This window comes from Rutilus rutilus (assembly GCF_951802725.1).
Source record: "Rutilus rutilus genome assembly, chromosome: 6".
Taxonomy (NCBI): Eukaryota; Metazoa; Chordata; class Actinopteri; order Cypriniformes; family Leuciscidae; genus Rutilus; species Rutilus rutilus.
The window spans coordinates 16,189,558-16,205,125 of NC_140214.1; the positions used below are offsets into that span (position 1 = coordinate 16,189,558).

The 15,568-nt window shown below is 37.6% G+C and overlaps 2 protein-coding genes across 2 annotated transcripts; one reads left to right on the plus strand and one right to left on the minus strand.

The window, feature by feature from the left end:
• The first annotated feature begins 3,521 nt into the window (after positions 1-3,521).
• dynlt4 (dynein light chain Tctex-type 4) lies at positions 3,522-5,721 on the plus strand. Its single transcript, XM_084410163.1, has 2 exons — positions 3,522-3,596; positions 4,951-5,721. Exon 2 carries the CDS (start codon positions 4,962-4,964, stop codon positions 5,652-5,654), a length of 693 nt encoding a protein of 230 aa, XP_084266289.1. The 5' UTR covers positions 3,522-3,596; positions 4,951-4,961; the 3' UTR covers positions 5,655-5,721.
• A 1,445-nt stretch (positions 5,722-7,166) lies between these two features.
• plk3 (polo-like kinase 3) lies at positions 7,167-14,647 on the minus strand. Its single transcript, XM_084412195.1, has 15 exons — positions 14,355-14,647; positions 12,932-13,039; positions 12,726-12,842; positions 12,508-12,637; positions 12,324-12,411; positions 12,144-12,239; positions 11,558-11,756; positions 11,282-11,408; positions 10,880-10,992; positions 10,372-10,489; positions 9,583-9,666; positions 9,311-9,473; positions 9,007-9,136; positions 8,602-8,715; positions 7,167-8,470 (listed from the first exon to the last, which is right to left on the minus strand). The coding sequence occupies exons 1-15, from the start codon at positions 14,553-14,555 to the stop codon at positions 8,273-8,275; spliced, it is 1,986 nt and encodes a 661-aa protein (XP_084268321.1). The 5' UTR covers positions 14,556-14,647; the 3' UTR covers positions 7,167-8,272.
• Between the last annotated feature and the right edge of the window lie 921 nt (positions 14,648-15,568).

Consider the following 15,568-nt stretch of genomic DNA (forward strand, 5'->3'; position numbering starts at 1 on the left):
TGGCATACATTTATATATATATATATATATATATATATATATATATATATAAACAATTAGACTACTTGTTTAACCTTTTTTATATTTTTGACAGAAGTCTCTTATGCTCACCACGGCTGCATTTATTTGATAAAAAAAAAAAAAAAAACAGTAATATTGTAAAATATAATATTTTATTATATTTTAAAATGTAATTTATTCCTGTGATGGTAAAGCTGAATTTTCAGCATCATTACTCCAGTCTTCAGTGTCACATGATCCTTCGGAAATCATTCTAATTTGCTGATTTGGTGCTCAAAAACATTTCTTATTATTATCAATGTTGAAAACAGTAGTGCTGCTTAATACATTTTTTTCAGGATTCTTTGATGAATAGAAAGTTCAAAAGAGCATTTGTTTGAAATAGAATTTTATAAATAATGTAGGCCTACACGTTTTTTTTATTGTCAATTTTGATCAATTTAACCCATCTTTTCTGAATGAAACTAGGTATTTTCGTGCCATACATGCACATCCACTTGTTCTGTTTATGAAACATTGTGCATTTAATTGTGATTCAGAAAAGATGTTAATCAGACACCATGATTAAAGTCAATGAAAAATGCATCAGCGTAGGTCTCAATGAATAATGCAGAGAAACAGAATACTTTGATATGATAATAATAGGTCAAAATGTCAATTCGGGTCTGAAACTGTCTTTTTTTAAACTATGGATTAAATGCCCTTAAAAACATTTCAGTAAAAAAATGTTTCGTCTTATATTTAGTAGCAAAAAAAAAGAAAAAAGTTGAGTTTTTAGAAACTTTCCACTCAAAAATTTGAGAGGTGGTAACTTTACTAGAATAAATGACTTTAAATCTGTACTGTAGCTCTTTCTTATTGTGATACTTCATCTAAAAATGAAAATTGTTTTGTTCATGTCATTCCAAACGTATACAATTTTCAATTGAATATTTATATTAACAGTTAATACTGACTGTGATTATTAATCTTCAGAAATGCCCCAAAAAAAGCCAATTCTTTTCAACAAACGATTCACAATTCTGAACGAACTCATTACCAAATCTTGTGTTCTTACATTTAAAATGACATGAGGGCAAATTAGTATTCAAAGTATTAAATTTTGGATGCAGCGTATAACAACACTGCTTGGAGGTTGGTACACATAACAGCCACTCAAAGCAGCCTATCAACATAGCAACACCCTAGCAACCACCCAAAACACCATTGTAAAACTGGTAATCATTTGGTGGCAAACACTATACTTTTTCAGTTTCAGTTCTGTACTGCGACGATCTACTAGTTGATTTATGAAAGAGAGAGAGTCCATCTATATGAAAACACGGTTTATGCATGGTTTTCCCCTCTCAAAGGTCTTGCCTTTTCATCTGTCTCCACCGTTTGTATTTTCTGCTTGTCAGCACTTTTCAAACTCCACTAGTTTATTGATACATCTCCAGACATGTCCAGGCATGCTAGAACTCGTTGACCAGTGCACGTCTGTCATTTATTTCCAACTTCCTCACAAATGTCCCTATATGTTTCGCATGACTAACAACAAAAAGATTAGAGGGGTAAATTTGGGGGTGGACCATGTGTGGAAAGTCTGTTTGACATTACGCATATTTTCATAATTATGAACAACAATTTTTCCATTAGATATAAAGTATTTGTCAGTGATATTCTTTGAGATCATTCTCACAAGAGTTATTGAGTTGTTCTTTCTGAAATAGCTGACTGACATTGCTGGAATTGGTTTAGTGAGTCAGAGAATCAGCACAGAGGAACGTTTGATGAGCTGCTTGTGTCTGAATGTGACTGCAGCCCTCCTTTTCCTCTTGATTGCAGTGGAAACAGATGGTTCTGCCTGATGCAGCCCACTGGCAACCAGAGATCAGCACCTTTTCGCTCTCAAATACAAGAGATCATTTGCGATGCAGCTCCATATCACTATGGGAAATACAAAAATAACATATAGCAAAACATTTACCAAACAAAAAAATTTATGTTACTGGTAAAATGAATTTGATTACCCATGACTACGAACATTGGCCATAATTGTTGATAAGCCAATCAGGCTACAGCAGAGAGTTGAAATAAAAGGCTTTCCATGACTACAAGCAAGTTTGTGGCAGATATCCAGGTTATTCAAAGCACTGTGTGAATGATTGCCTGGCTTGCGGGGCATTGTTTAGTGTGCCTGCCCATGTAGGCCATTTTGACAATAATTTACGGGATTGCTCTTTGCTTAGAGATGCACTCGCAACAGTGAGCATGGACCACTTAGTGACAACATTGTGAAGAGACTCCCTCATTGGAATACGACAATAATCATATTTTATTGAGCTCCTAAACGGGTAAGGAATTAAGGTAACTCATCATTGATTCGTGACGATACCGAATTCTACACTTAACAAACATTTTGTTATTTTTTTTACATTTTTATAGATGTTTTTGGCAGTCATATTATCACTTAAGATTGACTTTACTGTTTTTATGTTGTGGGTCCCAGAGACTCCAATGATGTAAAGGTAAAAATAATATTGGTAATTTTGGAATTCTACCAATTGTTTTCTCTTTAAATTATTTAAAAATGGTCCTCTAACCTATTTAAGTTCCTTTGACAGCCGTTTTTGAAGCTTTAACCCACACAAATTAGGCATTAACTTATTTAGAAACGGCGTTGTTAAATAATATAGTGGCAATGTTTCTGTTTGGTGTCAATTTACCAAAACCTATTAGAAAAAAAATACAGTAAAATTGATTTTTAAAAAGTCATCTTTTCTGAGACACATATTTTTGTAATATTTTATATGTAGGACGTGATGAATGTTATCAAGGTGAAATAAAATGTTTAATCCATTCTGACAAAATGTTTAAATGCCAGGAAGTATCACACTGATACGTAAATATATTTGTATTAAATATATTGTACACTCTCAGAAAAAAAGGTACAAAAGCTGTCACTGGGACAGTACCCTTCAAAAGGGTTCTAATATGTACCATTTAGGTACTAATATGGACACGTTTGGTACCAATATGTACCTTTGAGGGACTTATATGCACTCTTTAGGTACAAAGGTGTACCTTTTGAAAAGGTACCGCCACAGTGACAGCTTTTGTACCTTTTTTTCTGAGAGTGTAACACAATTAAGACAATATGTGCTCCTTTGAGTAACTTTGAAGTTCATGTTGAACATCTCTGACTCAAGAGTGATTTTACCTTGTTCATTCTTGCTGCTCATGGCGTGGAAGCTGACGGTAAGGATGTGCTCATTAAATGATTTTATCAGAGGATGTAGAACTTGATGTTATTTTCTAGTGACTCAGAAATGAAAGACTCATTTGTACTCTCTCTTCTACCCATACCTGTACTTTCACATGTTTCATCTCCTTACTTGCTGTAACTCTTCTACATGAGTGTAGAGTAGTAAACTGTGGTGTGTGTATATGTTTTGGCACATAGATTATTATCACTCAAGAGTGGTGTGGAGGCAAAGACTGTGGAAAGGCAGAAGAGCAGAGAACCGAACCTGAGGTGTGGTACTCCGTTGACTCAGTCTGAGGACTCTAACAACATTTCATTGTACAGAAAGGTGGGAACTTCCCTGACGGTGCTGATCAAAAGGTGTTTCATACATTAAAAAGCACCTCATTCTCTTAAATAAGCTCTTCGGGTTGGCTTCCATGAAAAACCTTAAACCTGATGCAATAGTAATGGTTTTCAATTGTTATCATCTGCAGTTGATCTGGATCTGGATGTGTCTCGAAAACCATCCCTTTGATTCTGGGCCATTAAATCATTAACAATTACAATTTATATCCTCTTTATTATACCATGAGAATATAAACCTCAGCAAAAGAGATTCATAAAAATTAATTCATGTTTTTTTTGATTAGCATCTCAAGGGCCTTTTTTCAGTCATGAAATGTGTCATTTTATTGGGCATATCTAACATTCGCAAAAAAATCCAACAAAAACCAAAAAAAATTTGTGTGTGTGTTTGCAAGTAGATCAGTTCCAAACAGTAGTTTGATGGTATTTGGTCCATTTTTTCCTTCATGAACAACTTCAGGTCATTGATTTTTGCAAAAACATTCAAATTTAGCTCTTTGGCTTGACTGTTTTACAATATGAGCTTTTAATCTACTCTTCTTAGGATTATTCATGTGTTTTTAGAAACACGTTTGGTTGAATTCCAGCTGACTACATTGTTTTTCTTATGTTGAAATTGTGACTCGTCATATTGTCATATTGTCGCTCTCAATTCCTTAGTCTGGCCTTTTTATTGGCCTACTGTAAACACCTTTTGAAGTGATTTTGTTGGACACGAATTCATAGGGCCTGGGACAAAATTGTAATGTTGGACCCCAGCCCCCATACACTCATAAACATTGATTTGTCCCCCCTAGTCACGGGGTCTGACAATGATCCTGGTAGTTCCCCCTGATGTCAGCTCTGGCCAGACACCATTTATAAGAAAGAATAACAATACAAAGAGTACATACTTCCCATACCAATGGATTTATGAGGGCCAAATCCCTGAGTAGTGGTTTGTCCTATATCTATTAAATCTCAAATGCCTTTAAATTTGATCTATATAAATGTTTTTTGACCAAGGAAATTATTTAATTTAGAAACCTGTGTCTTTGAGGAAGCTATGGTAATTAGCATTCAGTTTGTGTTACTGGGAAAGGCCCTTAGTCTCACACTGTGAGATTTCAATAAATGAACTTGCATGACCTCTTTTACAGAGTTTACCTTCCTGTAAGTTCACATCTTTTTCAACAAATACATGGGTAATTCTCAAGAACTGATGTCTTTTGTGCCTCAACTTTCTACAGATATAATGAACAGGATACTGAACTTGACACTCTAATGCCCAAGAATGTTCAAAATCACTTTTTGAACAAGGCTATATCGATACAATGTGATTTGTCTCCTCGCAGATTTCTTCATCATGGCCAATCAGCCTTTACCGCTGTCACAGGAGACTTTAGCTCAGTTCAATCGCTCCCTGACCACAGAACCAGGTACCTCAGGGCCTCCAAGGAGACGTCTGGGCTCCATCTCCACCCGCCGAAGCTCCAAAGACCAATCTAAGGACCAGCCCCACCACAGACCCCTGTTCCTCAGGGGCATGACGGGTCTCTCGTCAGAGTCATCGTTCCTGAGCCCCAACGTCAGCACTTCTCACATCTCCATCGGCAAGCGGTTCTCTTTCGCCGGCTGGCACCAGGGAGGAAGAGTGAGCTTCTCTGGACTCTACCTTCCCCAACCCATCCAAGAAGTCTATGTGGAGAACACCTACAGAATGGGACCAGAACCAGGGTGCCACTTCAGCGCCAGCAGGACCCAGCAGATATTACAGGCCACTTTGGATAGTTATTTGGAAGGTGTGAGTTACAGTCCTGACAGTTGTAGCCAACTGTGTCAGATGTTAGCAGATCTAGTTCTCAGTAAGCTAAAAGATGTCAATCCGCCACGATATAAACTTGTGTGCCAGGTGGTGGTTGGGCAGAATGATAAACAAGGTATAAGGGTGGCCAGCTGTGGCCTGATCAACCCCAACACTGACAACTACACATCTGCTGTTTTCCAAAATCACTCACTGTTTGCTGTGGCTATGGTACATGGTATGTACTTTGAATGAAAGTTAAATCAACATCTCTTATTTCGTGTGTTTTCAAAGATATTCAAAAAATTCAGTGTTTTCAAAAAAATTCAAAGATATGAAATAAATACTGGTCATAATATTAAGCTATTTTTAATGTTTTTGAAAGAAGTCTCTTATGCTTGCTTACCAAGGCTGCATTCAAAACACAGCAAAACAGTACAATACTGTCAACTCCAGAATTATTGGCACCCTTGGTAAATAGGTGGCAGTGAAAATAAATCTGTATCGTTTATCCTTTTGATATTTCATTTAAAAAAAATCACAAAATTCTAACCTTTCATTGAAGTAAAACAATTGAAATTGGGGGGGAACTCACATTATGAAATAAATGTTTTTCTCCAATGCATGTTGGGCACAATTATTGATACCCCTAAAAATTCCAATGACTAAAATATCTCTGAAGTATATTCCAATTCCAATATTATTATTATTATTTATTTATTTTTAGCACACCAGGATGACTAGGAGCATGATATTGTCTAGCCATGACTTCCTGTTGCACAAGAGTATAAATATGAGGAAACACAAAGGCCAAATTCCCTTAATCGTTCATCACGAGTAAAACCAAAGAATATAGTTCTGATGTGCAGCAAAAGATTGTTGAGCTTCACTAAATAGAAAGTGGCAGTAAGAGAATAGCTAAAGCATTTAAAATCCCCATTTCCACCATCAGGGCGATAATTAAGAAGTTCCAATCAACTAAAGAGGTTACAAATCTGCCTGGAAGAGGACATGTGTCTATGTTGTCTTAATGCAAGGTGAGGAGGAGAGTTTGAATGGCCAAAGACTCTCCAAGGAACACAGCTGAAGAATTGCAGAGATTAGTTGAGTCTTGGGGTCAGAAAGTCAGAAAGCCAGCAAACCCACCAGATGGGATAAAAAAAAAAAAAAAAAGTTGCCCACGGTTAAATATACAGCTGAATATTTAATGTTGTGGGTCTATTTTTTTGCTGGAGGTCCTGGACATCTTGTTCAGATTCATGGTATCATGGATTCTTGCAAATGCGAACAGATAAATCAAAACCTGACCGCCTCTGCTAGAAATCTTATGATGGGCCGTGGTTGGATCTTCCATCAGGACAATGATCCAAAACAATCAATCAATTTCAACACTAAAATGTGTCACTGAACACAAAATGAAGCTTGTGCCATGGCCATCCCAACCCCCTGACCTGAACCCTATAGAAAATGAGTGGACTGAACTGAAGAGAAGCACCAACATCAAGCTAGGAATCTAAAGGATCTGGAAATGGAAGGAATGATCTCTGATCCATAGTCAGGTTCTCTCCAAACTCATCAGGCATTATAGAAGAAAAGTCACAGCTGTTATCTTGGGAAAAGGACATTGCAATAATTGGGTGCCAATATTTGTGGCCAACATGAACTAGAGAAAAATATTTCATAATGACATTTTTATATATACGATTTGTTTTATATATTTGTTTTTCCTTTTAAAACTGGAAAAAAGTAATCATGAGAGACAGAACATTTATATTTTCAATAAACTTTATTCCCCCCCACTCTCCCAATACATAAAAAGTGATCATACTGAACATTTCCCAGTGTTGACACCATACAATGTTACATCAATAAATAAAAAACTATAAATAAAAAAATAAATAGAACACGTGCCACAATTAATTAATAATACTAGTTAGGATTTGTCTGAGAGAGTAATGGCTTTCACAATGTTGGTATTCTAAACACATCACTTACAGCCAAGGTCACAGTTTTGAGGACATTATGATTACTTATGATGGAGCATGTCAAGTAAACAAAGCTGGAGGCACACTGAGTACATAGTCTTTTTTTCCCCTCAAGTACAGACATTAGGGATATAATAACTTTTAAGAGCAAAAAGCTTATATCAGGTGTGTATTTGTAGTGTTTCTTCCCCCACTCCTGCCTAATTTGCTTGGAAAACCGAATATGAAGACTACATAAAGCCCGTCTCATTTCCTTTGTGACTCAAGCTTGAGATTCAGGGCCATTATTGCACAGAGGAATCCATCAGAAAGGCACTTTAGTCACTCCCACTCCTAACTGCTCCTCCATGAATTACAGTTCCACCTCACCTATTCACCTCTGCCATCTTTAAAACTAAACTCATTAAAAGAATAACCATTTGGTGTCCGTCGCTCTTCTAGTTTGTGTACCATTTAGTGAAATAAAAGTCTTAAAAAAAAAAAAAGGCCAAGTGATCGAGCATAAAAAGCCAAGCCCATCTTGCGCAGTGCTTGAGACACTGCGAGCAAAAGCAAGACGCTTAAGAACCCTGTGAATTTTATGCCATCTGCACTTCAGTCCAGCTAAAAATCGAAATAAAATGAACGGGCTCAAATTTTGGTTGTGCACACTGTGAGTCAAGCTGGTAGTGTGATACTGTTGGTGTAGGCTCAGTTGCAAAAAAAAAAAAAAAAAGATAGTGCACCATAGTTCAAAGAGGCCAGCCGATGACCAAGGACAGGAGATCTTCGTGGCAACGTGGAAGCTTCCCCTGATTTTCTTTGTCATAGTCCTTTTTTGCTTCCCAAATTGAAGCGGTAAGCAGCAAATTGTAATACGAAGCAGAACAGCGGTTCCGCGGGGTTCATTTATGCGTTGGTGTAGTGCTGGAGAAGCTGCACCACGTAATGAAGCCGCTGCCGGAGCTCCGGAGCACAGCCCCATTCAGATAGCATGTTCAGAGGGTAGGAATAAGAGACGCGCTCCTTGCTGATGTACGTCAGCAGGTACAAAGAGTCTGAGGTCTTGCTCAGGATTATCTTCGTGTGGTCTGTGTAAAAGTTAACCTGGGAAAGAGAGCAGAAGCAGAGGGAAACGTTATGAACTGCATCAGCCGAGCAAGGTCAGTCATTCAATTTGGGTCAGTGGCCAAATCGTCAATGTTTCATCTGTCGTTCCTGCACAATCAGAGACTCACCTGTAGGGTTCGGTTGTCAAAGAGCATGACTAAGGCGTGATCAGTCTTGATCCACTGCAGCAGTAATGGAGAAGAGCTTGGAGGTGGCTGGTTCTCACCATTGACATCTCCACCCTACAAAAGTGAAAACTTATTTTAAAAACTAAGACTTTATATAAATAGCTTTATTTTATACAGATTAATGATTTAAAATAGGATTTATATTTAAAATCATTTAAACATTTTATTTTTGTATTATTTTTTTATATAATACAATATGGTTAAAAGGTTAGTGCTGAACTTTAGTGCTGAAGTTTAATTGAAAAATATGTTATATATTTTTTTTTTTATATTTTCATTTAAACTGTTATCTTAGATTATCTTACAATTCAAATGTTTCAATTATGGACCAATTTATGGACTTACCTCCATAAGATTCTGCTCCATGTAGTTAGCCATCAAATCCACTATGTGTTTTTGATTCTGGAGCTTCTCTGGTAAAGCGTCAGCTGGAAAGCTAAAGTGTTTGTTGTTTGTCAGACAGTAATGTACAGTCCTGCAGAAGAATAAAAAATAAAGGAGAATTAGAATTTCACAAGTAAAAGTAAAGCTTAAAACATTTGGTCGACTTTGTAAAGGCTAAAGCACTCTATGTGGGTCAATCAAAGCTCAGTCCAAAATGCCAAACTGGAGGCTCATCAGAGAACAGAAAGCAAGCTAGCTGACGTACCTCCGCTGATCACACAGGCTCAGATGAGTGCCTTCGTTGAAGAGTACGCCGACGTTTTGATTGGAGAGTTGGTAACCGAAGCCGTATTTGTTGGAGTAGTCGACCCACTTGGTTACCCAGATAAAAGGCTTGGTTTTGGAAAGGCAGGGTGGGTTTTTTGAAGCTGGAAGAGGGAAGGACAATATTTGAGTACATGATCAATGGCCTAAGAGTAAACCTTGAAAATGGCCATTGCTTAAGCACCTCGGTGTGAACAGAGTGTGGGAACAAACCTGTCGGCATGGAAGACAAGCAGCTGTTAAGAACCTTCATGGCAGATTCGGCTACAGCAGCAGGGGTAGGGATATCGTCACAAGCTGAGGGGGAAAAGGAAATACATTTATTTACAGGCAGAAACAAAACAGTACACAAAAAATATATAATTATAAAAAAATACATAATTTTTTTTGTTGTGTCTTGGTTATATATTATATGCATGTAAACTGTTATTCAAACATTTGTTCATGTTTTTGAAAGAAGTCTCTAAAGTTCTCCAAGGCTGCAACTATTTGATTAAATACAATGAAAACATTAATATTGTGAAATATTACTACAATTTAAAATAAGAATTTGATTTTTTAAAGAGCATTTAAATGCAAATTTATTCATGTGATGGCAAAACTACATTTTCAGCATCATTACTCCAGTCCTTAGTGTGACACGATCCTTCTAACATGCTGATTTGGTGCACAAGAAGCATTCATTATCAATGTTGAAAACAGTTTTGTTTTTAAGAATAGAAAGTTCACCTGACCCTAAACTTTTGGTTGGTAGTGTAAATATAAAAGAGAGGTATAACTTAAGTGCCAGCCAAATATATGAAGTGTAAAAATGACAAGTCATCTTGCTGCTAAACTCAGCAAAGAAATAAAAATGAATTAGGGCACGATGTTTTTGGACAAACTTGTTTTTAATGGCTGCCACTGAAAGCCTGAGGGGTTGAGTCTAAAATAAAATAGGCCTCACACATGCACATCCAAAACTATTTACTGCTGTATGTCTGGGCAAATCAGCTGCCTTACCATCAGTGCTGCTGGCGACGGTCCCTTTGAAGGAGCGCGATGCAGACTTCCGGGACTCCTCCTCGGCCGGGGTGTCCAGAGGGCCAGAGCTTGCCAGTTGAACCGTGGGAGAAGTGGCCTAAGAGGAAGTCACAATGTTTTTACAATCATAAGTACTTCCTTGTACTTAGTTATAAGCAATTATCATGCGCAGTGGACACTCATTTTCCAATCTTGTGTCTCAAGCTTAAAATATCTATTTGTCATGTGATTAATATGTGGGTTTGGTTTTGTAATTTTGGGTTTGGTCAGTACGGAGCTATTTTTGAGACATTCAGCACAATAGGTGGACTACTGTACTCATTCATCTACAGCGGCTTTCAAAAAACGTCCCCACAGAGCCCACTTTAGCTATGGTGCAAAACTGCATACACACTGACGCAGCTTTCTACGACAGTCATGAGTCAGCCGCGGAGCGTAGACGCTATTAATACGCACTAATGCGCATAACTGCGACATGCATTATTACCTCATTCACTCCCATTGTCTTGTAGCTCATCTGCCGACCGATGGAGTGTTTCACCATGCCTGACACCAGTTTAGAAATGTCATCTTTCTCCTCACAAGGGGTCTTTTCAACAGCTGCAATGACAATTTTAGGTCAATAACAGAAACTAAGGTTTCATTCCAAACCAGTGTTACTGTTAACTAAAACTATTAATGTTTTCAGTAATAGAAATAAAAATATAAATATGTGATGAACTTAAACTTAAATTAGAAATGTCGGCTTGGCAATTTACTAAATACAAAAAATTTTAATAATCTGGAAACAAAAAATGCAAGCCAATAAAGATAATAGTATGAAAATAATATTAAAATAACACTGTCCCAAACATCTCAAATAGAAAGAGTGGTTCGAATAGGTACATACCTTTTGATTTTTTCTTGCCAAAGAAGCTTTTAGCCATCTTGGTGAAGAACTTCTTAGCAGGGCTGGGTGGATTAAGCTCAGGCACCATCACACAGCTGCTGGTAGGGAGTTTTTCTGGAGTGAAGCCCTGAGGGAGAGAGAAAAAAAACAGATTAGAGGACTGCAGAATTAAAATAAGGAACTGGTTAAGAAGAGTAAACACTTAAACTGCTCTTTATAATCAAGTTAAAAGGAAAAGGTTTAATTGCATTTGGACACAGATGAATGATTACAAACCTTTGTGAAATACTCGTGGGCCAGTATTTGATCCAGCGTAAGGCGGTCACAGGGGTTTTTCTGAAGGACTGCGGAGATCAGCTTCTGTGCAGCTGGAGTGAGGGATGGGGGAAGGCTGTATCTCACTTCCTTAATACACTTGTAGGTCTCTTTCAAGTCTAAGGTTTCAAATGGTGGATTCCCACATAGGAGTGTGTACCTAAATAGACAGGAAAAGAGCTTGTCATCCAGGCTGTCACATCTGATGCAACATAAATCAAGTAGGGACTTTCCATAATATAAACAGTATATTAACATTAGACAACACCGGAAATTTCCAATCTTTTGGGTCAGACCTAAAAATAAAAAAATTAAAAAAAATTCCCCCCTGAGATTGTAAGTTAATATTTTAATTATTTAGGAACACATTTGGATGTTCTAGGTTCTCTGATGACCAATTAATGGTCATGTGATATGCAGGTAAACAAATGAAAAGTGCATTTTATTTTATTGTTTTTATTTTAAAAATGAACCCCCTGCAATTTGGGATTCCCTGGTCTGCAAAATAACCATAAAACGGTCTAGAGTAGACTTGAAAAAGACTTACATTACACAACCCAGCGACCAAACATCTGACTCCGTCCCATGGCCTTGTCGGTTAAGGACCTCTGGTGCCAGGTAGTTTGGAGTCCCGCAGATGGTCCTGCAAAAAGAGCATTTTATGTCAGCACACTGATCATGTGCATTTCTATGAAAGTTATTGAGGATAAAAGGCAAGCAAACTCACTTCTTCCTCTGCTCGACTGTCTCCAGCTTTGCTGCAAGCCCGAAATCTCCTAATCTCAAATCCATGTTTTCATTCACAAAAAAATTACCTGAAAAAACAAGTTATAGCACCATCAAACCAACTGAACTCATGGATGTCATACTAGGATTAAAACAGCAGGCTAAAAAGAGTCAAAAAACAATACCTAGTTTGAGGTCTCTATGGAGGATGCCTTTGTTGTGGAGGTATTTGAGCGCAGATATGATCTGTCTGAGGTAGTAACGGACTTCTGGATCTGTCAGTGTATGTCTTGCTTTCCAAATGTGTGCCAGAGACTGAAAATATGAAGCACAGGATTAGAATCAGTGCCTTGTTTTCACCAAATGTGAACATTAGAGGTCTGTCCTTAGTAAAGCAGCTCACCTTTCTACTGCAGAGTTCAAGGAAGATGTAAATGTTGTCTTGGTCCTCAAAATGATGGGAAAACTTCACCACATGCTTGTGTTGGAGGCTTTTGTGGAGCTCGATTTCATTAATGATCTGCGGGACAAAACCAATGAATATAAATATTAAAGGAGGAAGCTGGAAATATGACGATACACACGTGCACTCGGTTATTATCCATTTACCTTCTCTCTCTGGTGTGGCTTCGAGACTCTGCTTTGAGGAATAACTTTCACAGCATACATCTTGTTGTTGGCAAGATCCGTCATCTCATAACATCGTGCAAAACCACCCTAGAAACAAAAGCCATTATAAATTAAATCACTCAAAATGTGTACACAGGTGATGATTAAATGCAGACCCCTGTTCAACAGTCTCAACACTCAATGACTGTAAGCAACTAACTAGTTTTTCAGACAAAGACAATATCTTTGGAGATTACCAGCATGTTTGAACGTTTGACTGATGTCAAGAATGCTGTCTAGGCAGCCAGCTTTTATGGTGTTCAATATGTACCGACCAGTATTTGCAACCTGGAATTGATTTTAAGGGGCATTTTTACCCTTTGCACCATATATAAACAGCGTGTCATCCATTTAGCAAATGCTTGAATAGAAACAGAATTATGGTTATCATCTATAAAAAAAAAAAAAAAAAAAAGCACAACATGTTCTCTGTTAGATTTTTTTTTTTAAATTAGTTAGTTTAAGTTAAACACAGCTCTCCAACATCAAGGTCAACAATTTTTGTAGCTGCTGAATATTTTTATTTTGCGGGAGATTGTACCAATTAGACTATCAGTAGACCAATAAAGTGGTCATTAGTAAACCAGCTGTCATGTCGGATTCATTTTAAATCTGCAGAAAACATCCGGTTTCCTTTCTTTTCTTTTTTTTTTAAGAAAACAAACATGCAAAGATCTTTTTTAAACAATTTGTTCACCTCCACGTTTCAAATATCTCGGGTAATTTTTGCACAATCCCTAGTTAATTTCTGACCCTGGTCCAAACACATGTACAAAGGAATGACGTATTCTTTTCCCACTAGACCATCCTTACAGCATCGCACCATGATGCGGCACTTTAAAAACTAGGATTGATGATGAGACTTCTAATAATCAATCGTCTAATTAAAATAATAAGAGCCTTGTTTTGGAAACATGAGACGGAAACTGACAGTGGTCATAGGTTCCACTGATCATAAGCAATGCAGCATCATTTTCATTGATGCATTAATTCATTCAGTCATTCATCTTTCCCTGACATCGGATCATGTCTGGAATCCTATTAAAAATCCAGTCAATTCAATAATTGCAAACAGTGTCTTTGCATAAAACCATATGTATTTGATCAAAATTGGAAGACAGTGTTGTCCTATAACCAGCAGGTAGGTTCTAGAATCACAGACAGGGCGGGTTGCGGTCCAGTGGTTCTGGTGCACCCATGAACAGCTCCCAAAACCAGCCGAGCACGCAAGAGACTGACACATTGCGCACCGTGCGACCACGTTAGAGCAGCAGCATATCAGGAAACGCGACACGAGACAGTAACAAATGGCATCATTTATTCAAACGCTCTGATGTATGGAGTAAATATAAAAGAGTGGTACCTTTCCCAAAAGCTTTCCTTTACAGTACGATCTTCCAGACTTCGCGTCAACCACCACCTGCGCGACCTCCGTCTTAACGTGCTCTGATTTACTCCGGTTCGGCTTGGCGGGCGGTTGAACCGCTTGAGACGGTTTGAACAAATCCGGATTCATCATTTTACAGGAAAGACGCTGCGCTGTGGTAAAACGAGCAGGATCCATTCATTGATATAGATCCTTCGCTTTAGAAAATAACCTCCTTTATGTGAAGTCCCAAAGTCTGGCCAAGTTCTCTAGTCCTGTGAATCAAACATGCCCGGACGCCGGAGTCAAGCAGTATATAAACTGTTCGTGACGTCATGGGCACAGGCGGGGCCGAAAGACGGCGACGTCTGGAAAGAATCAACGTCATTGGCTGGTGAAGATTCAATCAAAGATCAGAGAGACGCATATGAAAGTGCTGGAGAAAAGTGAATGAAAACCTGAGAACACATCATCCAATCACGGTTGACGTGATTATGGATCTCTGGATGACTTGCACTGGATGGTTTATTAAAAGTGTTTCTGTTTTCCTCTGTTTAGGGTTTTTGTATAAAACGACATGCCGATAAAGGTTTTTTTTTTTGTAGTTTTTTTAGCATTATCGATTTAACTGTATACTACTGGTGAAGTGTGTGGATTAATTAATAATTTCGTGTCATTCTGCGTGGAAACAAAATACACATATGGCCGCCGTGAGTGTTTTTATCATGTAACATTCAGAGTTGAAAGCAGACATATGCAAAACAATTGAACAATTGAACTGCATACACACAGGCTATTTTTTTTTCACGAGGATGAAGCCAAATTACGTCATTGTGGAATATACTGAACTGATCTAAAAAACTCGTGGTTTCATGCGCCCCCTTGTGCCTTGACATCTATGGTGCCTTGATAAGTAAACTACTACGTTTTTTTTTTTTTTTTTTTTAGTTTTATTCAACTACTGCTATAACTGAATGCCTTTCTTTAGCTTTGTTCATATAAGGGATCTGCTGGAACGTCATAAGTGATTACTTTGTTTTCCAATTTTAGAACCCCTGCTCTAGAAAAGCAGTCTGAGATCATATTAAAATTATAGTCAACAAATATACTGGTTTCCTTTCTATCATATCCAGTTTATTTTATTTTAATGTGCCCCGTCTGATTGCACAACCTATTCATGCATCATATTAATATTTATTGGATGACAGCAA

Bases quoted from the DNA above. Each gene is read 5' to 3' on its own strand.
- plk3 (XM_084412195.1), bottom strand. From the start codon at position 14,555: ATGGATCCTGCTCGTTTTACCACAGCGCAGCGTCTTTCCTGTAAAATG. The intron at 12,240-12,323 runs GTGAGTTTGCTT...CTCTTTTTGCAG, and splicing joins ACAGTCGAGCAGAGGAAGAA to GACCATCTGCGGGACTCCAA. The intron at 10,993-11,281 runs GTATGTACCTAT...TTGTCATTGCAG, and splicing joins TGGCAAGAAAAAATCAAAAG to CTGTTGAAAAGACCCCTTGT.
- dynlt4 (XM_084410163.1), top strand. From the start codon at position 4,962: ATGGCCAATCAGCCTTTACCGCTGTCACAGGAGACTTTAGCTCAGTTC.